Source organism: Haematobia irritans, chromosome 1 (genome assembly GCF_050003625.1).
Source record: "Haematobia irritans isolate KBUSLIRL chromosome 1, ASM5000362v1, whole genome shotgun sequence".
NCBI lineage: Eukaryota > Metazoa > Arthropoda > Insecta > Diptera > Muscidae > Haematobia > Haematobia irritans.
Genome location: NC_134397.1, coordinates 212349111 through 212364641, shown reverse-complemented (window position 1 = coordinate 212364641; position 15531 = coordinate 212349111). Strand labels below are relative to the sequence as shown.

The window sequence follows — 15531 nt, the reverse complement described above, 5'->3', positions numbered from 1 at the left end:
TCGTGGCACGTGCACACCTCTAGTTTCGTTTGGAAGTTAGAGTGATTTGCCCAATAAATTTGGTTGTCAAATTTATTTGGGGAAAGTCCTATAGACTGCAAGATGGTTCGATGGACGCACGTTTCGGAATTACCACATTCCTCATCAGCATCCTCAACTGGCAGCAAAACTATCAACCAATTATCAGAATAAATTCAGGCAGTTCATTAAACCCAACAATGAACCACACTTGAACCTTCCGAAAAAAGGTTTTGCATGATAGCCGGCTTATGCCGAAATAAACTCGTACAAACATATCTCATTTCCTATGCCACTGTCAAATCATCGATTTGAGTGCAGTTGGCTGGGTTTATTTTGAGCGTGCTTCCCCCTTTTTTTCTTCATTCGTTTTGTTTTGTTATTGTTGGTTTTGTAAGCCGGCTATCATGCAAAAATATTTTTCGGAAGGTTCAAGTGCGGTTCATTGTTGGGTTTAATAATCTGCCTGAATTTATTCTGATAATTGGTTGATATTTTTGCTGCAAGTAGAGGATGCTGATGAGGAATGTGGTAATTCCGAAACGTGCGTCCATCGAACCATCTTGCAGTCTATAGGACTTTGCCCAAATAAATTTGACAACCATTCCTTTCCTCTGTTGGCTAAGCTACACTTGTAGTTTAGTCAATGCATGGTTTTAAGCTGAAATCAAAAAACAACAACAATGCTTAAAGAACAAAACCAACAATTACAAAACAAAATGAAAGAAAATTTTATTTCTATAGAATTTTTTTTTTAACTCTATTTCAATAGAAACTGTGGCAACCGCGATTACAATACTAAGGTAGTCTTTGTAACCGGATATAAGACTAAAAAAAAAAAACAAGTATATACGGCCGTAAGTTCGGCCAGGCCGAAGCTTTTGTACCCTCCACCATGGATTGCGTAGAAAGTTCTACTGAAGACTGTCATCCACAATCGAATTACTTGGGTTGCGGTAACTTTTGCCGATGACAAGGTATCTTAAAGCTTCCTAATACAGTAATATATACCACGTAGTCCATACGTGGTATATATTAAACTTCAAATGGCCGATTAAATACGTATATAATTAAGTTTGACAAAATTTTCTATAGAAGTAAAATTTGGACAAAATTTTCTATAGAAATACGATTTTAACAAACTTTTCTATAGAAAGAACATTTTGACAAAATTTTCTATAGAAATCAAATTTTTACTAAATTTTCAAAACATTTAAAATTTTGACAACATTCTCTATAGAATTAAATTTTTGACAACATTTTCTACAGAAATAAAATTTTGCCAAAATTTTCTATAGAAATAAAATTTGACAAAATTTTCTATAGGAATAAAATTTCGACAAATTTTGCTGGATTATTTTTGCTCCAGTGGCAAACATAATTATGAACCGATACGGACCTATTTTTGTGTGATTGGGGATCGGCTATATATAACTATAGACCGATATGGACCAATTTTGGCATGGTTATTAGCGGCCATATATTAACACCACGATGCTAATTTCAACCGGATCGGATGAATTTTGTTCGTCCAAGTCGCTCCGGAGTTCAAATCTGGGGATCGGTTTATATAGGGGCTATATATAATTATGGACTGATATGGACCAATTTTTGAATGGTTCTTAGAGACCATATACTAACACCACGTACCAAATTTCAACCGGATCGGATGAATTTAGCTCCTCTACGAGGCTCCGGAGTTCATATCTGGGGATCGGTTTATATGGGGGCTATATAAAATTATGGACCGATATGGACCAATTTGTGCATGGTTGGTAGGGACCATATATTAACAGCATGTACCAAATTTCAGCCGGATCGGATGAAATTTGCTCTTCTAAGAGGCTCCGGAGGTCAAATCTGGGGATCGGCTTATATGGGGGCTATATATAATTATGAACCGATATGGACCAATTTTGGCATGGTTGTTAGAGACAATATACTAACACCACGTACCAAATTTCAACCAGATCGGATGAATTTTGCTTCTCCGAAAGGCACCCGGGGTCAAATCTGGGGATCGGTTTATATGGGGGCTATATATAATTATGAAACTATTTCGACCAATTTTTGCAATGGTGTTTGAGGCCATATATTAACACCACCTACCAAATTTCGACTGAATCAGATGAATTTTGGTCCTCCAAGACGCTCCGGAGGTCAAATCTGGTGATCGGTTTATATGGGAGCTATATATAGATATAGACCGATGTTGACCAATTTTTGCATGGTCATTAGAGACGATACACTTACTCCATGTACCAAATTTCAGCCGGATCGGATGAAATTTGCTTCTCTTAGAGGCTCCGCAAGCCAAATCGGGGGATCGGTTTTTATGGGGGCTATATATAATTGTGGACCGATGTGGACCAATTTAAATGTGGACCGATAGGCCCCATTTGCAATTCCATCCGACCTACATCAATAACAACTACTTGCTCCAAGTTTCAATTCGCTAGCTTGTTTCGTTCGGAAGTTAGCGTGATTTCAACAGACGGACGGACGGACGGACATGCTCAGATCGACTCAGAATTTCACCACGACCCAGAATATATATACTTTATGGGGTCTTAGAGCAATATTTCGATGTGTTACAAACGGAATGACAAAATTAATATACCCCCATCCTATGGTGGAGGGTATAAAAATATTTAAAAGTGAGGACTTGACATACAAAATTTTAGCTGCTTTAAAAATCAGTCTAAAGGAGCCCTTGACAATAATCTTTGCATGGAATTTTTGTTGAAATTTAGTGAAAAGTATTTTTTTCCTCAAAAAAGTACTTTTTCTTAAAAATTGTATTTTCCATGCGTGGTAAGCATTTAAAAGTCAATGAGAGTAATCATAAAAGGTCAAATGAAAATATAACATAAAGAGATCAAATGAGAGTTAAAATATGAAGAGAATTCAAGTAAAATAAAAATGTCATAAACAGTGTTACATTTATGGGAATGGTTCCTCAATACCTGTAAAAACTGGGTAAGTGATTGAGGTAAAAAATTGCTTACCAGGAAGATTTGTATTACCCTCAGTATTACCGATTGCTTGAGAATAATGACTTGCCATCATCGAACGGTTTGGGCTGCCATATAAGACTTTAATCAGTTTTACCACTTTGCACACACATTATTTGCTCAAATCAATCGAGACATACGATATTTACTTACCTTGCCATCGCTAATCCATAATCCATAATAAAACCGAAAATATATATATTGAATTCTTTCCAATGGATTAAAGTTTCCATCTATTTTATTTTATTGTAAACTTCAATCCTAAGACAAAAACCAATTGTTTTAGCATTTTTATATGTATGTTTTTTTTTGATTTTTGCTAAAAACAAATTTTTACATAAAATATTATGTCCATGTATGTTTCAGTTAAATTTTTTTCATAAATAAAAAAATTAAGACAAAATTAACAACGGTGATTTTTTTAGAGCTAACTGATACAAGTGTGTATATGTATATGTTTATGATGAATACACATCATATAGATTTAATTATGTTAAAAATTATTTATTAATTTTGTGTAGTTTTCTTTTATATATATATGTTTAACATTTAGATTTTAAATGGTTTGTTTAAAAATATTTGCTTTGTATTTTCTTGTGTGCTTCATGTTTTTTCTTTCATTTTTTTCTAAATAAAATCAACTCATGTGGAATTTATATGCTGTTGCTTATTTATGCTTTATTGATTGTTTTTTTTTTTTTTTAATTTTCAATAAAATTTTTCAAGTTGCATTCAACGTTTATTATTTGCCATATTTTATGGGACACCTAATATGATAAATATATATTTTTTTATTTTAATAATAATAAATATTTATTATTTGCTTGCCTGTCTATAATATAATAACAACATTTATTAAAAATAAGTTTTTTCCTGTTTTTTTTTTATAATTTTTAATACTCTCGTATATATTTGTTTTTTGTAGTATAGTGCTTTTTAAAGTTTGCTTTAAAACTTTGTTTTTGTTTTATTCCTGTTTGTATTTTCACATGTATTATATTTTTTTCATTTTAAAAATAAGGTGGTTTAAGTTCAGTTTAGGTCGAAATTTTAGTTTCATCGTCAGTGGTGGTACTTTTGAAAAGAGGGATTGTCTCTAGAGGATATTTTATCTTGATATTCATATGATAGAATATTATAACTTTTTAATGCAAGACAATTTAAAATTTGTCTTTTGAAAAAAAATCTCCATCAAGACATCTAAGGTTATTTCAATGAATTTTTATAAATATATTTTATTAAATATTTTCTCTTGAATTTATTTTTTTATAATTGTTTTTTATTTAATATTTATTTTCTTATTTCATATCCTTCATTATCGTATAAGTAATACTCCCTTGGTTGATGTTATTTTTGAGGAGTAATGTTTATTGAAATTACAGTTTCTTAATTATAGATTTTTTTGATAAATATATTTTTTTAGTTATTCTTACATTTAGACAATATTTCAGATATATATTATTTGTCACATTTATTATATAGACGATCTACTATAATTAATTTCATTTATTTCTGTTTTTTTTTTTTAATGTTAAGTTCAAACATCTAGAAACATTTACTGCTTGATTTATTATCATAATCAGGGTTGGAGGGGTGGTGGGTGGGTTATGTGAAATGTTGATGTTCCATGAAATTACATAAAGATAATTCTATAAATCTGGGTTTCTATATTCCCCTCTTAATGTTGTCCTTTATTAATTTATTTATTTATTTTTTTTTTTATTTTTTTAATATTTTTTTTATTTTTTTAATATTTTTATTGCACAAAAAAATTGCCTTTTAGATATGATGATTTTCTAAAAATGTTTCATATTTTTATTTTATCTATTTAGCTCATATTGGCTTAGAAACAAAAATCTCCATTTATTACAATTACATAGATATAATTTTAGTTTTAAATCTTTTCAATTAAAATTGGTTCATATTTTTTTTGTATCTTTGGTTATCATCGCTTAGATTTCATAATTACGGAATTTATTGGCCACATCCGAGTTATCGGTACCCCATTCTTGTTTACGGTTACCATAGTACAAAGCTGCTCCACCCTCAGAGGCCCTGCGATGAGCTGGATTTGGAGAGGCTGCCGAAAGGCAACTGGTTCCTGCTCCTGCTGCTGTTTCGGGCAACATGCGATCCTTGGTCTTGGGAGTGGCCCAATGCATGGACTTTAAAAATTCAATAGAAGAAAATTTTCAATAAAAATTATTTTAAAAATTAATAAAAACGAGTATACAAATATCACATATTTGAATTTACTACAACATCAAGAGTTGGTTTGGTTTGTTTTGGATACTTATGGATCGAGAGGTTATGGTATATGGTTTTCTTGGGAGATTTAGTTGATTTTTTTTTTTTTTTTTTTGGTATATAGGTTTATTTCTTTTCAGGTTGCAAGAATTTAAAGCTGAAATAGATCTAAAATAGAGAAGATTGAAACATGCAAAAAGTTCACTAATTTGTTAAGCGAGGAAAAAAGTCTAGACAGTCAAGGTGGCTATTAAGTTCTAGTTTAGCCGTTAAAATCAAATCATTAAAAGCAGAATAATATTTTAATTTTCTTTTTTTTTTGCAAATTCTATTATAGTTTGATGGGGAATGATTCAAATCAATAATTGAAATAGTTTATTTTCATAAATTTTAATTATTGAAGAAACGTAACCCTGAATCTTGCCTATTTTAACTTAGTACTTAGGAAATTATTGGAGAGTTGCCATCACGTATTGCTAAATTATTTTAGCCCCATAGAAGTTAAGAGAAAATATGCTACCTTTCTTTTTAATGAGATATCATTACAAACAAAATGTACATTTAAGATATAACTTTGCTCTCTATTATTGAGAGAGAAGAAAATACAATGAGCAGTAATAACTAATCTTCTATATTCTCTAAAGAAATTAGGAGAAAATATGTTATCTCTCTATCTCTTAAAGTTTTATTTTTACTAACGAAATTTATATTTGAGATCGGAGATAACGTTGATAGTTTTAATGGGAGTGCAAAATACAATGCAATTACCAGAGAGTAGCAAATGCTAGAATTCTTGATGCTATGGTAGACTTTGAAAAATTTTCCTCTCCAACTAAATTTTATGCATATATAAAAATAAAAATATAAATAACATTTAGAAAGAATTCCTATGGAAATAAAATTTAGACAAAATTCTCTATGAAAATAAAATTTTGACAAAATTTTCCATTATAATGAAATTTTGACAAACTTTTCTATAGCAATAAACAAGTGAGGAAAGTCTAAAGTCGGGCGGGGCCGGCTATATTATACCCTGCACCACTTTGTAGATATAAATTTTCGATACCATATCACATCTGTCAAATGTGTTGGAGGTTTGTCCCAAATACATACATTTAAATATCACTCGATTTGGACAGAATTTGATAGACTTTTACAAAATCTATAGACTCAAAATTTAAGTCGGCTAATGCTCTAGGGTGGAACACAATGTTAGTAAAAAAATATGGGAAACATTTAAATCTGAAGCAATTTTAAGGAAACTTGGCAAAAGTTTATTTATGATTTATTGCTCGATATATATGTATTAGAAGTTTAGGAAAATTAGAGACATTTTTACAACTTTTCGACTAAGCAGTGGCGATTTAACAAGGAAAATGTTGGTATTTTGACCATTTTTGTCGAAATCAGAAAAACATATATATATGGGAGCTAAATCTAAATCTGAACCGGTTTCAACCAAATATGGCACGCATAGCAACAATGCTAATTCTACTCCCAGTGCAAAATGTCAACTAAATCGGAGTTAAAAAATGGTTTCTGTGGTCATATGAGTGTAAATCGGGCGAAAGCTATATATGGGAGCTATATTTAAATCTGAACCGATTTCAACCAAATTTGGTACGCATAGCTACAATGCTAATTCTACTCCCTGTGCAAAATTTCAATTAAATCGGAGTAAAAGATTGGCCACTGTGGTCATATGAGTGTAAATCGAGCGAACGATATATATGGGAGCTATATCTAAATCTGAACCGATTAAAATTTGGGACAGTTGACTACACTACTAATTGTACTCCTAGTGCAAAATTTCAACCAAATTGGGGTAAAACTCTGGCTTCTGGGACCGTATTAGTCCATATCGGGGGAAAGATTTATATGGGAGCTATATCGAAATCTGAACCGATTTCAATCAAATTTACCAAAAAGTGGTAGAATGTCAATTCTACTCTTTATGCAAAATTTCACGAAAATCGGTAGTAAACTTTAGCCTCTGTGGTCATATGAGTCTAAATAGGACGAAAGATATATATGGGAGCGATATCTAAATCTGAATCGATTTAGCTGATATTTTGCAAGTTTTTCGAGACTCATGAAATATTCGGATGTACTGAATTTGAAGAACATTGGTTGATAAACACGCCAATTGTGACCAGATCGGGGATAAATATATATGGCAACTATATCTAAATCTCAACCGATTTTTTCCAAAATCAATGGCGATGGTCTTTGTCCCAAAAAACGACCCTATGCCAAATTTGAGGACGATCGGACTTAAACTGCGACCTGTTCTTTGCGCACAAAAATACATGAACAGACAGACAGACGGACGGACAGACAGATAGACAGACGGACATCGCTAAATCGTCTCAGAATTTAATTCTAAGACGATCGGTATACTAAACGATGGGCCTCAGACTTTTCCTTCTTGGCGTTACATACAAATGCACAAAGTTATTATACCCTGTACCACAGTAGTGGTACAGGGTATAGTAACTTTGACAAAAATTTCGATAGAAATAAATTTTTGACAAAATTTTCTATTGAAGTAAAATTTTGACAAAGTTTTCTATAAAAATAAAAAAAGTTAAAATTTTGCCAACATTTTATATAAAGGGTGATTCTTTTGAGGTTAGGATTTTCATGCATTAGTATTTGACAGATCACGTGGGATTTCAGACATGGTGTCAAAGAGAAAGATGCTCAGTATGCTTTGACATTTCATCATGAATAGACTTACTAACGAGCAACGCTTGCAAATCATTGAATTTTATTACCAAAATCAGTGTTCGGTTCGAAATGTGTTTCGCGCTTTACGTCCGATTTATGGTCTACATAATCGACCAAGTGAGCAAACAATTAATGCGATTGTGACCAAGTTTCGCACTCAGTTTACTTTATTGGACATTAAACCAACCACACGAATGCGTACAGTGCGTACAGAAGAGAATATTGCGTCTGTTTCTGAGAGTGTTGCTGAAGACCTTGAAATGTCGATTCGTCGCCGTTCGCAGCAATTGGGCTTGTGTTATTCGACCACATGGAAGATTTTACGCAAAGATCTTGGTGTAAAACCGTATAAAATACAGCTCGTGCAAGAACTGAAGCCGAACGATCTGCCACAACGTCGAATTTTCAGTGAATGGGCCCTAGAAAAGTTGGCAGAAAATCCGCTTTTTTATCGACAAATTTTGTTCAGCAATGAGGCTCATTTCTGGTTGAATGGCTACGTAAATAAGCAAAATTGCCGCATTTGGAGTGAAGAGCAACCAGAAGCCGTTCAAGAACTGCCCATGCATCCCGAAAAATGCACTGTTTGGTGTGGTTTGTACGCTGGTGGAATCATTGGACCGTATTTTTTCAAAGATGCTGTTGGACGCAACGTTACGGTGAATGGCGATCGCTATCGTTCGATGCTAACAAACTTTTTGTTGCCAAAAATGGAAGAACTGAACTTGGTTGACATGTGGTTTCAACAAGATGGCGCTACATGCCACACAGCTCGCGATTCTATGGCCATTTTGAGGGAAAACTTCGGAGAACAATTCATCTCAAGAAATGGACCGGTAAGTTGGCCACCAAGATCATGCGATTTGACGCCTTTAGACTATTTTTTGTGGGGCTACGTCAAGTCTAAAGTCTACAGAAATAAGCCAGCAACTATTCCAGCTTTGGAAGACAACATTTCCGAAGAAATTCGGGCTATTCCGGCCGAAATGCTCGAAAAAGTTGCCCAAAATTGGACTTTCCGAATGGACCACCTAAGACGCAGCCGCGGTCAACATTTAAATGAAATTATCTTCAAAAAGTAAATGTCATGGACCAATCTAACGTTTTAAATAAAGAACCGATGAGATTTTGCAAATTTTATGCGTTTTTTTTTTAAAAAAGTTATCAAGCTCTTAACAAATCACCCTTTAGAAACAAGATTTTGACAAAATTTTCTATAGAAATAAAATTTTGACAAAAATTTCGATAGAAATAACATTTTGACAAAATTTTCTATAGAAATAAAATTTTGACAAAATTTTTCTATAGAAATAAAATTTTGGCAAAATTTTTCTATAGAAATAACATTTTGACAAAATTTTCTATAGAAATAAAATTTTGACAAAAATTTCGATAGAAATAACATTTTGACAAAATTTTCTATAAAATAAAATGTTGACAAAATTTTTCTATAGAAATAAAATGTTGACAAAATTTTCTATAGAAATAAAATGTTGACAAAATTTTCTATAGAAATAAAATTTTGACAAAATTTTCTAAAGAAATAAAATTTTTACAAAATTTTCTAAGAAAAATTAAATTTTTACAAAATTTTCTTAAAAAATAAAATTTAGACAAAATTTAGACAAAATTTAGAAAAATTTAGACAAAATTTTGACAAAAATTTTCTCTTGAAATCAAATTTTGAGATAATTTTCTATAGAAATCAAATTGTGAGAACATTTTCTACGGAAATAAAATTTTGACAAAATTTTTCTATAGAAATAGAATTTTGCCAAATTTGCGATAAAAAAAATCGTGTTTTGTTTTTTATTGTTGGTTTGTACTTCAATCATATTTGTTGTTTTGATCTCAGCTTTAAAACCATTGTGTTGACTAAACTACAAGAATTTATTCTGATAATTGTTTGATGGTTTTGCTGCAAGTAGAGGATGGTGATGAGGAATGTGTTAATTCCGAAACGTGCGTCCATCCAACCATCTTGCAGTCTATAGGGCTTTGCCCAAATAAATTTGACAAACATTATTTTCCTCTGTTGGTTAAGCTACTCTTGTCGTTTAGTCAATTCATCGTTTTAAGCTGAGATCAAGAATTTGGTAATTTTTTTTTTTTAATTTTTGGTAGATTATTTTTGTCCCCAGTGACAACCATTGTTGGTATTACCGGCGATGCGGTCGATAAATTGGTTATAGAAGAATCGGCAGTTCTAATTTCAAATTGTCTGCCAAAACTTTAATAAAATGAAAGCATTTATATAAATAAACACTTGTCATTACAAAGTAGGTTCTAAATCTTATTTTCCTTAAGTTTCGTAAAGCCGGCGGGGAACAGTACTAGATGACGCCGACGCAAACTGTATGATATTTGAGAGAAACGCAGTCAAAAACTGTATGACATTAGAGAATCCTTCCTCATGATTTTTTGATGATGTGGTGCTAGAAAATTTATAAAATTTGAAATTTGGTCTCAATTCTACAATGGAGCCTTTCGAGGGCTATTACGATTTACTTTATTTCTGAATGCAATAGATCAAAATGCTTTTGTAAGCTTGTAAAAAATTAATTGACCTGTAACTCGAATAAATCCGTCAATTGGCCGACGAGCGGTTTAGAAAAGATAGCAACGGTTCGTATACTAAAAAAAATACGTTCCAAAATCATGAACGGACGGTAACAAACTGAAACGGAAACGTTCACGATCAAATCAAAACGGAATGTTTAAAATTTCGTGCATGTCCCATATAAACCGATTCCAAGATTAGTATCCTCTCTCTCTCTCTGTGTCATTGTTGAATACAGAAGTTCATGCACAATTTAGCCAAGTCATGAAAAGTCTGACACTCTATTCAAATCTTATTATGATGTCAATGGTTCTTATATGAAAACTGACAAGAAAACTTTCTTGTTAGTAAATTTTAATTCGAAAATTTAAATATATTATTGTTTTTTTTTGGCTATTTTTACAAATTGAAGCTAATTTTTTTTTTTTTTTTGCTACAAATATAGATTGATGTCGCTATTTTTGCTTTTCAATATTTAGCAACACTGTTTATGAGTAGCACAAGTCTTGGCAGTATTTTTGCCTGCTCTTCCCTCTTCGGGAGCCCTTTTCTGGAGCCTTCCAATCCTGTTGAAATTTTTAGTGAGGGTACATAAATTTGGCCTTATGGAATTTCGGACGTATATTTTTATTTGTTTTTTGCTATTCCCACTTGTTTTTATTTTTGCTGTTCTTTCAATTGCAAAATAACACATATGAGCTAACATCCAAGAAAGAAAAAAGAGAATTCACATCAAAGAAAATGGGCAAACAGGGACTCAATGCATGGATACAATTTTTTTTTTATGTGATAACATTTGTTGATATATGGTTATCATGCGTGCTGATTGGACAGACATGGTGGGATGGGAAAATAATTCCTTGTGGTTGGAAGCATTTCTGGCAAACGACATTTAGATGTCATCCATTTGTAGAATTCATGTTCAATCCATACCTCTTTATCCACTTTCTCCGCTATAGTGTATCTTCTCACCTGACCCACGTGCTCCTTCATACCCAACCAATTTTTGTAGCTCATTGCAATGCCACTGTTGCGCCATTTATCATAATTGGCGCGTTTCTCGGGATCGCACAAGGTCTCCTTGGCCTCCTATGTGAACGATAGAAAGATGGAAAAAATAAAATTTAGTTTTACTTGTGCTCAAATGGCGGTGAATGCATTAATTTTAATTAAAATAAATCACATTAAATTGGCAAGACTACTCGACAAAACGGATTCCTTGATAAAGACATCAAAGGAAATTTTGAATTGAATTTATATGCAAAGTGGAATCTTAAATGAAATGTAACTGAAGGACACTGATAATTGAAGGACACTTTGTATGCAAGTCCAACAAAAATGAATAACGACTTACTTGAATTAAGAAACAAAATGTTAAGAATGTAAATCATTGGTAAAAAAGTAAGAAGAACTTTTATTTACTTGTTATTTATTAAAGGTACACAGAAAAAAATGTTTTTTATCTTGAAATACGAAATAAGTCGATCCAAATTTTCATTAAAACTTTTTTAAATGATTACATTAATCACCAAAAAAATTAATTGATTCAGTTAATTTTTAATCTAATTAAAAAACCTTTTGAAGCAATTCAATTTTGAGTTTTTTGTTTTTAATTCAATTTAAAAAATTAATTAACTCAGTAATTTTTTGTGATTTTTTCTAAATTTGAAAAATTTTTGAATCAATAATTCAATTAAACTTTTAATTGACAAAATGTTGGAAACATTTTTATACCCTCCACCATAGGATAGGATATTAACTTTGTCATAGGATAGGATATTAACTTTGTCATTCCGTTTGTAACACATCGAAATATTGCTCTAAGACCCCATAAAGTATGTAAAGGGTGATTTGTTAAGAGCTTGATAACTTTTTTAAAAAAAAAAACGCATAAAATTTGCAAAATCTCATTGGTTCTTTATTTGAAACGTTAGATTGGTCCATGACATTTACTTTTTGAAGATAATTTCATTTAAATGTTGACCGCGGCTGCGTCTTAGGTGGTCCATTCGGAAAGTCCAATTTTGGGCAACTTTTTCGAGCATTTCGGCCGGAATAGCCCGAATTTCTTCGGAAATGTTGTCTTCCAAAGCTGGAATAGTTGCTGGCTTATTTCTGTAGACTTTAGACTTGACGTAGCCCCACAAAAAATAGTCTAAAGGCGTCAAATCGCATGATCTTGGTGGCCAACTTACCGGTCCATTTCTTGAGATGAATTGTTCTCCGAAGTTTTCCCTCAAAATGGCCATAGAATCGCGAGCTGTGTGGCATGTAGCGCCATCTTGTTGAAACCACATGTCAACCAAGTTCAGTTCTTCCATTTTTGGCAACAAAAAGTTTGTTAGCATCGAACGATAGCGATCGCCATTCACCGTAACGTTGCGTCCAACAGCATCTTTGAAAAAATACGGTCCAATGATTCCACCAGCGTACAAACCACACCAAACAGTGCATTTTTCGGGATGCATGGGCAGTTCTTGAACGGCTTCTGGTTGCTCTTCACTCCAAATGCGGCAATTTTGCTTATTTACGTAGCCATTCAACCAGAAATGAGCCTCATCGCTGAACAAAATTTGTCGATAAAAAAGCGGATTTTCTGCCAACTTTTCTAGGGCCCATTCAATGATTTGCAAGCGTTGCTCGTTAGTAAGTCTATTCATGATGAAATGTCAAAGCATACTGAGCATCTTTCTCTTTGACACCATGTCTGAAATCCCACGTGATCTGTCAAATACTAATGCATGAAAATCCTAACCTCAAAAGAATCACCCTTTATATTCTGGGTCGTGGTGAAATTCTGAGTCGATCTGAGCATGTCTGTCCGTCCGTCCGTCTGTTGAAATCACGCTAACTTCCGAACGAAACAACCTATCGACTTGAAACTTGGCACAAGTAGTTGTTATTGATGTAGGTCGGATGGTATTGCAAATGGGCCATATCGGTCCACTTTTACGTATAGCCCCCAAAATTTGGCTTGCGATTGCTCTAAGAGAAGCAAATTTCATCCGATCCGGCTGAAATTTGGTACATGATGTTAGTATATGGTCTCTAACAACCATGCAAAAATTGATCCATATCGGTCCACTTTTACGTATAGCCCCCATATAAACGGCTTGCGATCTCTTTAAGAGAAGCTTGCGATCTCTTTAAGAGAAGCAAATTTCATCCGATCCGGCTGAAATTTGGTACATGGTGTTAGTATATGGTCTCTAGCAACCATGAAAAAATTGGTCCACATCGGTCCATAATTATATATAGCCCCCATATATACCGATCCCCCGATTTGGCTTGTGGAGTCTCTAAGAAAAGCAAATTTCATCCTATCTGGCTGACATTTGGTACATGGTGTTAGTATATGTTCTCTAATGACCATACAAAAATTGGTCCATGTCGGTCCGTAATTATATATAGCCCCCATATAAATCGGGGCTATTTATTTATATTATGGATCATCCGATCCGGTTGAAATTTGGAACATGTTGTTAGAATGTGGTCTCTAACAAACACACAAGAATTGGTCCATATCGGTCCATAATTATATTTAGCCCCCATATAAACCGTTCCCCAGATTTGATCTCCGGAGCCTCTTGGAGGAGCAAAATTCATCCGATCCGGTTGAAATTTTCAACGTGGTGTTAGTATAATGCCGCTAATATCCATTGTCAAACATTGTCAAAATTTTATTTCTATAGCAAATTTTGTCAAAATTTTATTTCCATAGAAAATTTTGTAAAAATTTTATTTCTATAGAAAATTTTGTCAAAATTTTATTTCTATAGAAAATTTTTTCCAAATTTTATTTCTACAGAAAATTTTTTACAAATTTTATTTCTATAGAAATTTTTTTCCAAATTGTACTTCTATAGAAAATGTTGTAAAAATGTTATTTCTATAGAAACTTTAAACTTAATTATATACGTATTTAATCGGCCTTTTTTAGTTTAATATATACTACGTATGGACTACCTTGTAATTTAGATGACGGTGTTAGGAAGTTTTAAGATACCTTGCCATCGGCAAGTGTTACCGCAACCCAAGTAATTCGATTGTGGATGACAGTCTTCAGTAGAAGTTTCTACGCAATCCATGGTGGAGGGTACATAAGCTTCGGCTTGGCCGAACTTACGGCCGTATATACTTGTTTTCTCTGCAGTTTTTTTAATTAAATTCAACTTTATTTAATTTAATACATTTAAAGGAAATATTATTAAATTTAATTTAATTGAAGTGGCTCCATATATGATAGTCACATTATCTTGAATTATAATAATTTTTATATGTTCTCAATAACATTGTATACAGCTGGCACATGACATACATACTGCCTTAAGATATGCTATACATTTTCTCCATTACCTTGATCAAATATTTTTTGCTTTTAACAACAAATATGTAGCATATCCCCAGGAGTTAATTTAATATCTCTTCCAGAGTGGATTCTTTTAAGGAAATTTGATATAAATTATTTAATTTTTCTTTTCATTCAATTTCCAATGAATATTAAGACTATAATAAATGTTATTTTACCAGGTCCATAGACAAATTCATTTTGAGGTGGATGATGACAGAATATTGAATAAAATCAAATCGGGAGATTAATATTGGTAGAGTTTATAAAATATTCCTAAGAGCTAAATAAAATTTTCAATTATTAATCGAGATTTATGGACAGATCTAGATTAAGGAACATGATTAATAGAGTCATTGAAAAGAAAACGCCAGATACAAATCTATAAATTTTCTTTTGAACAAATAAAAAAATAAAATTTTTCTTTAAAAGTAAATTTTTGACAAATTTTTCTATAGAACTAAAATTTTGACAAAATTTTCTTTTTTTATGGAAGTAAATTTTTTACAAAATTTCCCATTTTCTAGAGAAATAAAATATTGACGTAATTCTCTATAGAAATATAATTTCGACATTATTTTCTACATAGATAATAAAATTTTGACAAAACTTTC

General features: G+C 32.2%; 1 protein-coding gene across 1 annotated transcript in view; it reads right to left on the bottom strand.

Annotated features, from left to right (window-relative positions):
- Positions 1-3717: 3717 nt before the first annotated feature.
- The window catches only part of jdp (DnaJ domain-containing protein), a 32757-nt gene continuing 20943 nt past the window's right edge, over positions 3718-15531 (bottom strand). Inside the window, exons 2-3 of the mRNA XM_075292735.1 lie at positions 11542-11658; positions 3718-5197 (exon numbers count right to left, since the gene is read on the bottom strand). Coding sequence (XP_075148850.1) covers positions 4985-5197; positions 11542-11586 — 258 coding nt within the window. The 5' untranslated portion in view covers positions 11587-11658 and the 3' untranslated portion in view covers positions 3718-4984. The remainder of the gene's footprint in view (positions 5198-11541; positions 11659-15531) is intronic.